Source organism: Psammomys obesus, unplaced genomic scaffold, assembly GCF_907164565.1.
Source record: "Psammomys obesus unplaced genomic scaffold, mPsaObe1.curated_primary_1811, whole genome shotgun sequence".
Lineage (NCBI taxonomy): Eukaryota > Metazoa > Chordata > Mammalia > Rodentia > Muridae > Psammomys > Psammomys obesus.
In genome coordinates, this window is record NW_026596091.1 from 6,752,433 (window position 1) to 6,764,797 (window position 12,365).

Sequence of the window (12,365 nt, forward strand, 5' to 3'; positions counted from 1 at the left end):
ACTGATCAATCTCCCCAGATCACACATCATAGAAATAACTGTGTGGCTTGTTAATGTCTGTGAAATAATATATTTATATTATATTTTTATTTTTTGGTTTTTCAAGACAGGGTTTCCCTGTGTAGCCTTGGCTGTCTTGGGGCTTGCTCTGTTGACCAGGGTGGCCTCGAACTCACAGAGATCTGCCTGCCTCTGCCTCCCCGATGCTGGGATTATAGGCGTGAGCCACTACTGCCTGGCTATTTATATTATCTTCTATTATCATATCTTCGGTGAAACAGCTTCTACCAGTTTATTCAAGATGGACAGGGACTCTGTGACCCTTGGGGAGTGGGCAGGGATGCCATGATGGGTGCATAGCCTTGGCTGTGGCTGTGAGGCTGGGGATGCTGAAGTGCACCCGGGTGCTGGCTGCATGACTGCCTGTGGCTACCTTGACAGTTGGGGGTCGCCAGGTTACGTGTCTCTGGGCACACAGGCGCAGAAGCAGGGAGGGTGCAGTCCTACTCCCGTGGGTTTCAGAATGAGATATTTGGGGTTTGGACACATCTCTGATCTCACTTTAGCTCCATGCCTGAGTTCCCCTGTCAGCCAGCCTACATCAACCACCCACCCACAATCATAGTCTCTGAAAAAATGATTAACTAACTGGGTGTGGTAGCACATGCCTTTAATCCCAGCTCTTGTGTGATAGAGGCAAATGGATCTCTGTGAGTTCAAGACCAGCCTGGTCTACATTGTGAGTGCTAAGTCTGTCAGAGCTATATAGATAAAACCTGTCTCAAAATAACTTTTGTTACAGCTATGTACTATCCGTACACTTGTCTACAAAGCGCCTTTATCTGCTGAGCCATCTCAGTCATGATTTACTCTCTAACGGGTATAACAGAAGTCCGATGGTGAAAGCCTAATAGCTAGGTCTCTAAGCAGGGAAATAAGCTGTGCTTGGTAGTGGTTAGTAGTTTCCATTGTGTGAATGGAATACCATTATCGTAGCTGATTTCAGACCATAGGATGTCACCTAACAGGAGTCACAGCTGGAAGAAGTCAACAAGCGAGCCTTATGAGCAAGTTGAACCAGCTTCAGCACAAATTGTACAACAAGAGCCCCAACTCTCTTCACCCTCACACCTTGTACATTCCCTTCACACCCTTTAGCAGAGATAATTTCAAGTGTGTAAATCCAACTTTTTAAATACATTTAAACAAGGTGTAATTTTAAGAGTATTTAAGCATAAGTGTCAGATAAGTCTATAATGAATACATACCAGATTTAAGTTATTTTTTTTTTTTTGGCTTTTTCAAGACAAGGTTTCTGTGTATAGCCTTGGCTGTCCTGGACTCGCTTTGTAGACCAGACTAGCCCTGAACTCATAGCGATTCACCTGCCTCTGCCCCCCTGGGATTACAGCTATGTACCACCACACCCAGCCAGATTTATATTAATATTATTTAGCAAATCTTTGACCTATGTGCTGGTGAAGTTTTGGTCCACTTTACACAGAATAGAGTCTTCTGAGAAGAGGCCACCTCAACTGAGGAATTGCTTCCATCAGATTGCTTGGTGAGCCTGCTTGGGGACAGCCCACCATGGGCTGTGCCGTTCCTGGGCAGGTGGGCCTGGGCTGTTCAAGAAAAGCAACTGAGCAAGCCAGAGGAAGCAAGCAGTGCTCCTCTTCCACGTGGCCTGTGCTTCAGATTTTGCCTGCATTCTTCTCTCCCAAAGGTTGGTTGTGGTCAGTGTTTTACCATTATAACAGGAAGGCAAATTAGGATAATGTTCATTACGAATTTGTTATGACAATCATGTTTTCAACCTTTTAAAATTATACTTTTTTCCCCATTTTTTGGTCTGATGGATCAAAATCAGAGCATTATGTATTCTAGGCAGGTGCTTTGCCACTGAATTTAAAATTTAAAGTTTGCAAATTAACTGTCAATTGATAAACATGTAAATTAATTTTAAAGCACTACTAAATTTATACTAGTTTGAGATACTGTGCTTTCTCTCTCGCAAGGAAGAGCAAATGCACACTTTTTTTCCACAACGAAACTCTAATTATAACTAGTGACATGGGTTCTTTAACAGTTACTATTTTGAAAACGAACTTTTATTATGTTGTTCTAAATACAACATTAGATCACCAACCATTTATAGCTGGGAACATCCGTATGTCAGTGCTTTGTCACTTGCCTCCCATTTGCTTAAATCACTCTTTTTTGCCCACTGAGTTACCAATAGTCTCCATTCTCTTATGTCAGGCACTTTTTTGTTTGTTTTTCTCTGTGTAGCCTGGCTGTCCTGTACTCACTCTGTAGACCAGGCTGGCCTCAAACTCACAGAGATCTGTCTGCCTTGGGGATTACAGGTGTGTGCCAGAGACCGGCTTTTCTTTTTTCTTTTTTGTTTTTTGAGACAGGGCTTCTCTGTGTAATCTTGGCTATCCTGGACTCACTCTGTAGACCAGGCTGGCCTCAAACTCACAGAGATCTGCCTGCCTCTGCCTCCCCGAGGGCTGGGATTTACAGGTGTGTGTCAGAGACCAGCTTTTTTTTTTTTTCTTTTTTGTTTTTTGAGACAGGGCTTCTCTGTGTAGCCTTGGCTGTCCTGGACTCACTCTGTAGACCAGGCTGGCCTTGAACTCAGAGATCTGCCTGTCCCTGCCTCCCTGAGTGCTGGGATTCTAGGCATGCAGAGCCTGCCACTTTTCTGATCACTTAGCCTTAGCTTTATTAGCTTGAATGATCCTTCCATCGTTGTGAAGGCTTATGTCCCCAGTGGGCTCAGAAAGGCTCAGTACCTTTGACAGCCTGCCAAGCTGTCTTTCTAACCCAAATCTTCAATTTCAAACTCGTGGTTTTTTTTGTTTTGTTTTGTTTTTATTTTGTTTTGTTTTATTTTATTTTATTTTATTTTTCTCTGTGTAACAAGCCCTGGCTGTCCTAGACTTGTTTTCTAGACCAGGCTGGCCTCAAATAAACAGAGATCTGCCTGCCTCTGCCTCCCAAGTGCTGAGATTAAAGGCATGCCTGATTATTTATTTATTTATTTAAAGCAAATTAAAATGGCTTGTTCATTTTTGAAAAAATACTTCTGGGAGCTGGAGAGATGGCTCAGCAATTAAGAGCATCTTAACAGAGGACCTGAGTTCAATTCCCAGCACCCACATGGCAGCTCACAACTGTCTATAACTCCAGTACCAGAGGATCCAACTCTTACACAAACATACATGTAGGCCAAACACCAAATGTACATAAAAATAAATTATAAAAAAATAACTCTGGGACTGGAGAGTGGTGAAGAGCACTGTCTGCTCTTCCAGAGGTCTTGAGTTCAATTTCCAACAACCACATTGTGGCTCACAACCATCTATACTGAGATCTGTTGCCCTCTTCTGGCGTGCAGGTGTACATGTATGTAAAATAAATTTAAAAAAATAACTCTGAATGAAAAAAAAAAGAAAACCACTACCGGTCCTAGTTATGGTTGGGGAGAAAGATTTTTGTTAAGAATAAGAAAACAGCCAGGGGCATCTCAGAGGGTCCAGACTGTACCAGGCAAATACGCTGAACCAGGCCATAAGAGGAGAGTAGGGGTGGGGTGGGAGACAACAAGAGAGAAGAGTTTGTAGAGCTAGCCAAGCAACCAAGAAGACCAAGAGACCATGCAGCTAACATGTCTTAGGTCATTGAAGGATCAGGCTTGGGGAAGGAAAGGGAAGCCCAGCCCCTGGAATGGAGAGCAGGGGCAGGGTCAAAGGTGCTAGAGGAATCACAGGTACCAAGTGAGACTTGTCCTGGGTTTCTGGAAAGCCAGCAACCTCTACTGTAAATCCTTCTCTGAATGACTCTTTCTGTTCTTTGTGTTCCTTTGCTTCCTTCTAATAATGATAAGAACAGTAATAACACGAGCATCTAGGTTTCCTACACACTTGGAACATTGTGTTGTTAAAAGATTTGGACAATCTCATTTAGTCTTCACAAATTACAGAAGTTAGATACCATTATCTCCTACAGGTAAGATAGCAAGCCTGAAAAGACTTTCCAAAAAAAAAAAAAAAAAAAAAATTCTTGCCCTTGTTTACACAATAGAAAGTGTCTCAGGCAGCATTTGAGCTACAGTCAAGTGACAGAGCTCAAGGTCTTGGTCTGTGACACTGACACTTCCATTCCCTAAGTTGTTCACTCTTTGGGGGCAGGACTGGTTTTTACCTTTTTCATTTACACAACCCTAGATTTTTTTTTTTAATATTCAAAATTTGTTTATGGGGGGTGGTTTTCTATTTATCTCAGGGTGCTTTTTTTCCTGCTTCCTCCCAAAGGAACGACCTTCTGTCGGTCTTGTTCCTGCTCTTAGAGGCTGAGAGAGAACAGAGCAGACAAATCAGGAAAGAACGCCTTACTCAGAACTAAAGACTGTGCTGACGTCACAGCAGCCTGAGCTAGGAGTGGGGGCTCTGCGGCAGAACCTGCAGCTACTTTTCAGTTCTTTCTGGAGACAGATGGAGGTGTTCCTTTGAAGAGGTGTGTCCTTGTAGGGAGGTTGTCACTACCAGAAAGACCCAGATATTTTTAAAGGCCTTGTTTTATAGCATATTATTAAATGTTAACGTCAACCCATGTACTATTTTTCCATTTTCAAGGGCGTGTCTTTCTCTCCCTCCCTTCCTCCTTCTTCCTCTCTCTCCCTCCCTCTCCCCGACCCTGGTTCTTGCTCTCTTCTCCTTTCCCTCTTACTCATTCTTCCCTCTCCCTCTCTCATTGTCCTCAAACTCCAGGCCTCAAGTGGTCCTTCTGCTTCAATGTCCTGATTAGCTATGACTTATAGGGACATGAAGCCATCTTAATTAGATATCCTCATTCTTCAAAACAAGTCAGGTTGTTAGATTATTCATAAACTGTCCCCAAACCCGTATACTTTCCAGCTGTATCAGCAGGAGGAAGTGCAATTTCTTTTCCTTTGTAGACATAGCTCTGTGGCCACTTTTGTCTTGGAAAAACACTGAGTTGTGGCTGGGTGGCACAGAGGCAGAGAATGTAACAGTTTTCCTCTTTCAACAATTTCCTTTTTTTTTCTATATACAGAAATTTTCAAATTTACATACACATTTATTTAGGTACAACAACCTAGGCAACTGGATAAGCTGATTATCCATACTCTTTTATTGTTTTTATATCTTAGCTGTATTTTTTATAACTCCCTAGTTTATTTCATTTTTTCCCCTAGCTTATTTTGAAAACAATCCTTTCTGGAATATATCCATATCTGAGTTAGCTGAGGTATAGGGATTACCTATATCTTCCTGTAAGTTTAAAAAATGCTGATTAAAGAATGACTAGTTGTTAACTGTCAATATTTAAATACAAATAGCTTTAGCTTTTCCTTTTTTCTTTTTGTGAGCATGAACTCAGAGGCTTATGTACAGAGGATAGCATTCTATCACTGAGCTGCATCCCTAACCCTTTAGTTTGGTTGAGCCAAGAGCTCACCAGTTTGCTCAGTTTTGGCCTTGAACTTGCCTTCTTAGTAGCTAGAATTACAGGCACATACCATCATGCATTTTTAAACTTTTTCATTTATTCATTTGTTTTGAGACAGGTTTTTTATTCTGTGTAGTCCTGGCTGCCTTGGAACTCACTTTGTGACCAGGCTGGCCACAAACTCAAAAAGATCCACTTGCCTCTGCCTATTGACTGCTGAGATTACAGGCGGGCACCACTACTGAAGAGCTCATCTCAAATTTTAAAAATTAAGTTTCCACACCATAGCCAACTTATATTTGACATTGGGGCTATATGTCCATATAGAACAGGCATATCTCAATTAATCATAATATAAGTTGTATATAAGTATTCTTGTGGATATATGTTTTTTAAATCAAAGTGGTCCAAAAAATGTTAAAGATGCTAAAGATTAATTTCCACCAATCCTTTCCTAACTTTTACATACCCATGTGTGCGCTATGAGTACATGTAAACTCAAACCTCTAATACAAGCAAGGAACTGCTATAATTAGTGCTATTGTGACTTTCTAAGAAATCCAGCGCAGAGAAGATATCTGTGGGTGTTGGCAGTTTGAAGTACAACTAGACTATCCAGTTTGTATTGTGCTCAGAGACTGCCGGGCACCTCAGGAATATAACTTCCTTGTGCTCTGTTGCTCTATGTTTGTTTGTTCTAACAGTTCATAATCAGGACAAAGCAGGAGGTTCAGCAACTTACCCCACCCCCATCAAGCTTTTGATTTGTCAATCAAACATTGCTTTTAACATTTATCCCTTCTGTAAATACAGCTGATTTCCACCTACAATTATTTTTAAGATAAGAAACTGTAGGTCAGCTGAAGAAAAGGGTTGAGCCTGGGGATATGGAATGCTATCTTACTGAGCACAGGGACTGAGAAAAACAGGGTTCTGGGTACAGAGTGTGGATGAGTCACCTGGCCAGAGACAGGACATGGCCAGCTCTAGGTGGCCTTCTCTAGTCTAGGAAGCCTCTGAAGTACAACAGATGACTGTCATGCCAGCCCCCAAGCAGGAGTCAGTCCCATGACAGGCATTTTTATAATGAGTTGTTAAAGGTCATATGTCCAAGTAGTTCAATTTTTGCTTTGTAGTTACTTCTTAAAACTTGATTCCTTTTTTAAAATAGAGGTTGTTGCTATGTAGATCAAGATGGCCTCAAACTTACAGTAATCCTCTTGCCTCTGTCCCCAAAGTACTCTGATTACAGACCTAGGTGTCACCACACCCAGCTTAATTACTTTCAAATATTTCAGATTGCTTTCATCCGTACACAGCCTAGGTGTTAGCGAATTCTTCTTTGCTAGCCTTGCATGCTTTATGCATTATTAACTTTAATATGGGTTTTTCCCACCTCAAATGGCTGCACTGTCTTTCTGCCAACTATTTATGAAACATTTTAGTGATTTATATCTTTTCCCAAAACCTGTTTCTGCAATAGGTGACCAGCAAATATGGCCCAGACACACCAACAGTACCCCACTAGGGCACTATCTTTTAAAGATTGTTAAAAATGAGGCTAACTGGCTGGGTGAGCTGGCTTAGCAGACAATACACTTTTCGTACAAGCACAAGGACTTGAATTTGAATCTCTGGAATCCACATAAAACCAGGTATTTAATACCAGCATGCTTTAGGCAAAATGGGAGAGGCAACAAAAGACCAACAAGAGATTCCTGGGAGAGCCAGCTGACCTGGAGTATAGGAGCAGCTGTTAATGAAGAGCCAGAAAGAGGCAAGGCCTGAGGCCCCCAGGGCTGTTCTCTGACCTCCACTTGTGTGCCAAAGTCATATGTTCACACACACAAAGTGAAAATAAAAGTGAAAACGACCTTTCCAGGTTAACACAGCTAGAAAAATACTAGAACCAGGACTTCAATTTGGCCATTCCATTTAAAAATATGTAAGCGCACGAATGCGCGCGCGCGCGCGTGTGTGTGTGTGTGTGTGTGTGTGTGTGTGTGTGTGTGTGTGTGTGTAGGGACAGGAAACTGGAGAAGAGAATAACTTTCAGAATCAGTTCATTCCGCCATATGATTTGGTCAAGCTCAGGTCATCAGGCTTGCATGACAAGGGCTTTTTCTGGCTGAGCCACTTCATTGGCTCTAGACTTGCTGTTTTTCTTTTTTTCCTTATTGGTTTTTCGAGACAGGGTTTCTCTGTGCAGCCTTGGCTGTCGTGTTACAGGCTGACCTCGAACTGAGAGATCCACCTGCCTCTGCCTCCCGAGTGCTGGGATTAAAGGTTTGTGCCTCCACCGCCCGGCGATTTAATAATTTCTAACTCTTTAGATAAATTCTGTTAAACATGACATGAATGTCAATTTTACTTCCTTTAGGGTTAGAATAACTAATGGAAAGATTAAATTATATCCTTTAGCTAACGGAAGGATCTTGGCAAAAGAAAAGAAAGCGAGTTAATAAACCGAGATGGTCAAAAGAGCAACGCGAGCAAGAGCTATTTGTGGAGCAGAAAGCTGAGTTCGGAGGAAATGAAGAAGTGAAAAGAGAACGCCAGTGACAGAGGCACAGGCAAGACTAGGCAGAGATGAGGAAGGATAAAAGCCCAAAGAGGTCCTGGGCATGGGAGTCCAGGATCCTACTATGGGGCGGCAGAGGACCTGGTGGGAGTCCGAAGTGGGCAGGGCTGAAGAGGCCCTAACTCCCCCAGGTCCGGCCCACCTCGAGATGGCCCCGCCCACCTCAGGCTCGCTCCGCCCCCGACTCCTCTCCCCGCCCCCGGTCTCTTAGGTGATGCTGCAGCCAAGATGGCGCTGGCGGCTGCCGCGGCGGCCTAAGCGTCATGCTTCGGGCTCTCAGCGGCGGCTGTGGCCTCGGCCAGGGCCTCGAGTCTCTCCTGCGAGTGAGCGCTCCGGCGCCTCTCCGCCGGCCCCGGTGAGGCGGGACGGAGAGGAGGCCGCCAGGAAGAGAGGAGGCTGTGAGGAACGGCGAGAGAGCGGCGCTCGAGCCCCGCAGGCACCATGGCTGGCATCATCAAGAAACAGATCCTGAAGCACCTCTCCAGGTCAGCGAGCGCGCTGGCCGGTCCCCTCCGCCGGGGCCGGGTGTACACGCCGCGGGTCCCGGCTCTCCCGCCGCCGCCCGGTGGCGTCCCCGAGCGGCTCCGCGGGTCACGCGGAGGGCGGCGACGGGCCGGGGTCTCCGTCGGGGGCCGCCCCTGCGCCGAGGCTGGGGACGTCCCCGGCGTCGCCCCGGAGCCGGGGGCCTGGGCTGGGACCCGGTCGGGTTCGGAAGCTCCCGGGGCGCGGAGCAGAGCGGTGCCGTTAGCCGAGGCTACCGGTGTGTGTGTGTGGACTGTTGGGCTGAGGCTGCCTTACAGGTGAAACGTTAACCTTGGGATTGCTCACCGAGCCCCTACCTGCCGTCCCCGCGCCTGGGCTCGGGAGGGTGTGCTTGTTTGCACAGTTCGGATTTGTTTTAGGTAAATAAGCAGAGTTCTCGGCTTTGCAAGTTCTTGATGGAGTCGGTTCAGTCCAGCATCCGTTCTTGCTGAGGAGTTTTCTGATTTTTGTTTCCGAGACCCTTTAATTCAAGGAGTTAACGTCTCTGTTTAAACCTCAGACGTGTCATTCTTTCCATTTCATAACAGTTTTAGTCAGAAACATGACTCAGTGAACTGGCAGTTTGTGACTGCTCTTGGCTTCTCCATATTTGTCTCAAGACACAGGCTAAATGTTCCAAGTTGGTGATAGGGAGTTCAAAGCTCTTGGTTAGGATCTCTTTCTCTTCTCTGTTATTTGTAAGTTAATGAATGCTCTTAACTGATTAAAGGAAGTTACTCGGGTATAATGATAGACTTGTGCAGTAAACATAAGTCTTCATTCTCCGAATTTATTTATGTATATATTCAGGTGATACATTAGAACATATTGAACAAAAAAAATATTGTGATTCAGCAGATATTTCTCTGATATTGTATTGAATAAAATTTAATACAAATAGTGTATATGCATAAACTATCGAACTATAGCAAAGTTTGAGACCATGTATTTGGTTCTTAATACCACCAATTAGAAAGTGTGTGTGTGTGTGTGTGTGTGTGTGTGTGTGTGTGTGTGTTTGAAATAGGTTATGTAGCTCAGGCTATCCTGTAACTCTTGACAAATCCCAGTCTATCCTCAAGCTCAGTGTCTCCCTTAACTTCCTGAGTACTGTGATTACAGGTCTGTGCTACCTTTAAAATTGTATAGATAGTGCAATACTGAGCCATCTTAATTTGAAAGAAACTTTTATTTCTTTAAAATAATGTCTTTTACTTAGTTTAAATCCGATTCATATGAGATACACTTTACCCTCTCCTATATCTAGTTCTATAAAATAATTCAGATCCATAGACAATGATTTGATTGCCTATTTCTCTCCTAAGGATAATGGTACTGTACCACTCATTCTGTATGCCTAGAAGAAAATTTAATTCAATCGATAAGTGCCTTAGGGCATTATCCTTTAATTCTCTCATATACGTCCATTTGGGAAGAACTCTTAAGAGCAGGAATGTAATGGCTTACTTTATCACATAGATAACATCCACATACTTAGAGTTAAGTCCTTAGGATTACTTTATAATCGGCATGATTTCTTACATGAAATAGTAATGAGCGTTTCTTTTTAAATCAAAGTTTCTAAAACATTCTAAAGCATTTTCTTCCTTTTTAATGGCGAAATCATTGGCAGTTTATTGTTTTTAAAGAGTATTATACTTTTACATTTGCTTACTGTGTGTGCCCAGTGTGCACATAGGCATGGGAGCCAGCCTTTGTATGGAAGTCTGGGGACAACTTGCAGAGGTTGGTTCTCACCTACCACCGTCTGTGTTCTGGAGATGGAACTTAGTTTGCTAGGCTCTGTACAGTGCTGGACCACCAGGTAGGACACCCTGGGTTCAGTCCCTAACACCTTATAAACAGTGTGTGATGGCAGAATTCTGTAGTCTCAGCACTCAGGTGGAGGCTGGTAATTCATTCAAGGTCACCATCCTTAACATAAGTGAGTGTGAGGCGGGCCTGGAACACTGGAATCCATTGGGGAGGGGTTAGTACCTGTCCTGCCATAGAGAAGAAGAATTAGGAAAATGTCCAGGTCCTTACAGGCACTCCTCGTAGAGGCTCTTCCAGGAAGGAAGAAGTTTGTCTACTGTCTAGAAAAATAGAATGCTCACTCTAAAAGAACTTTAAGATTTTAAGATTAAAGCTAGTAACACTTGAGGCTGAGCGGTACTTTGGAGCTGGCATATAGGAACAGTGTGGAAGAGGAATTGTTTTATAAAAGATTGACACATAATTTATGCTTCAAGTAAATACTGACTGGTTTGAGTATTATTATCTAAATGCCTTTTGCATTAATGAAAACTTTGTATACTTGACTGATCTGAACCAACTATGGGGGTGTGAAGAGAGAGGAAGAGGTTAGAAGTCGTATATTTTAAAAGAGAAACAAAACAGGAAAAGCCTCTTAAGGAGGAATTACTTAGATTTTTTAGACTAGAACAGGACATGTGTTGATGGTACTTAAAGGGGAATCTTTTTTTTTTCCTTCCATAAGGAAATAAGAGGTTCTTTCAAATGCTCAAACAAATATAAGAAAGGAAAAAGGAACAGGAACTACCTTTCATTTCACCTTTAGAGCTTTCCGTTTGTTACTCTGTGTCTCTGTGTACAGGAGTGTAGGTTTATGTGCAAGGACAAAAGATACACAGTTACTTAAGCTAGGATCTGAAAAGTGATGATAAAGATCTGAATACAAATGCTCCGCTTCCTGTCCCTTACCCTCAGGACACAGTATGTTACACACAGGGGTCTCTGGAGATCAGGAGTTTGCCTGGTAGGCTGTACCTAATGAGGTGGAGTCTTCATCCTGTTTGAAGCAGTGGTTATCAGCCTCTGACACTGTGTCCCTCCGAGGACATTTGGCCATGGTTTTGATTCTTGTGACTTGGAAGGTTGTCACCTGGTAAGTAGAGGCCAGGAGCTGCCAGACGCGATCTTGTACAGCTCAGAACGTTAAAAGAAAAACTCATCCATTCCAACTTCAGCAGCTGAGGAGCTGGTTTAAAATATGTAGATGTTTATCAAATGCTTGAGCTAGATAGCTTTGCTAAGGTTATTTTGTCTGCAGTCAACAGACATGTGTCTATTTAAGTAAAAAGGGAAATGTAGTTGAAGCTGTTGGGTGGGTCACAGATTCAGAGGAAGATCTAACCACAAACCCTGAGATGGGCGGAAGCCAGGCTCCTTTGACTCTCCCTGAAAGAGGTCTTGGGCCTTGATTTTAGAGCAGAGCCTGTTAGCTTCAGATCTTAGACTGGACAGTTCTTTGCCATGGAGGACTAATCTGCCCAGTGTGGTGTTTTTAATATTTCTAGGGATTTCCAAAAGTTCCCCAAGGCATAAAACTGCTCCTGGTTGAAAATTCTAAGTTTGGGGTATTGAACTATTTCTTAAGACTATTACTCTCTGATCTTTCCTGCCAAATTTTAAGTTATTGGGAGAGAAAATCTTTATGGTCCAGTTCTAGCTAGCCATAGATCAATTTGTGGTGACAGCACCTTAGTATCCTTTCTATTGCTGTGAAGACACGATGACCAAGGAAACTTTTAATAAGAGAAACTATTTAACTGGGGGCTTACATTTCCAGAGGGTGATTCCATGACTGTCATGTCGGGGAACTTGAGAGCTGGCCTCTGATCCACAAGCAATAGGCAGAGAAAGTGCTAAGTGGGAATAACATGGACTTTTAAAACCCCAAAGCCTGCCCCAAAGCTTTTCATGGGCCTCATTTGCTATGTTAAGGAAATTGAACTTCATACCTGGAGATGGGTGGCTG

At 43.3% G+C, this 12,365-nt stretch overlaps 1 protein-coding gene across 3 annotated transcripts in view; it reads left to right on the forward strand.

The window, feature by feature from the left end:
• The first annotated feature begins 8,299 nt into the window (after positions 1–8,299).
• The window catches only part of Bltp3b (bridge-like lipid transfer protein family member 3B), a 66,972-nt gene continuing 62,906 nt past the window's right edge, over positions 8,300–12,365 (forward strand). For all 3 annotated transcript variants that reach the window (XM_055627835.1, XM_055627836.1, XM_055627834.1), the window contains exon 1: positions 8,300–8,547. Coding sequence is in view for 1 of the 3 variants with exons in the window: in XM_055627834.1 (XP_055483809.1) it covers positions 8,504–8,547 (44 nt within the window). In the remaining 2 variants the exon portion in view is untranslated. The remainder of the gene's footprint in view (positions 8,548–12,365) is intronic.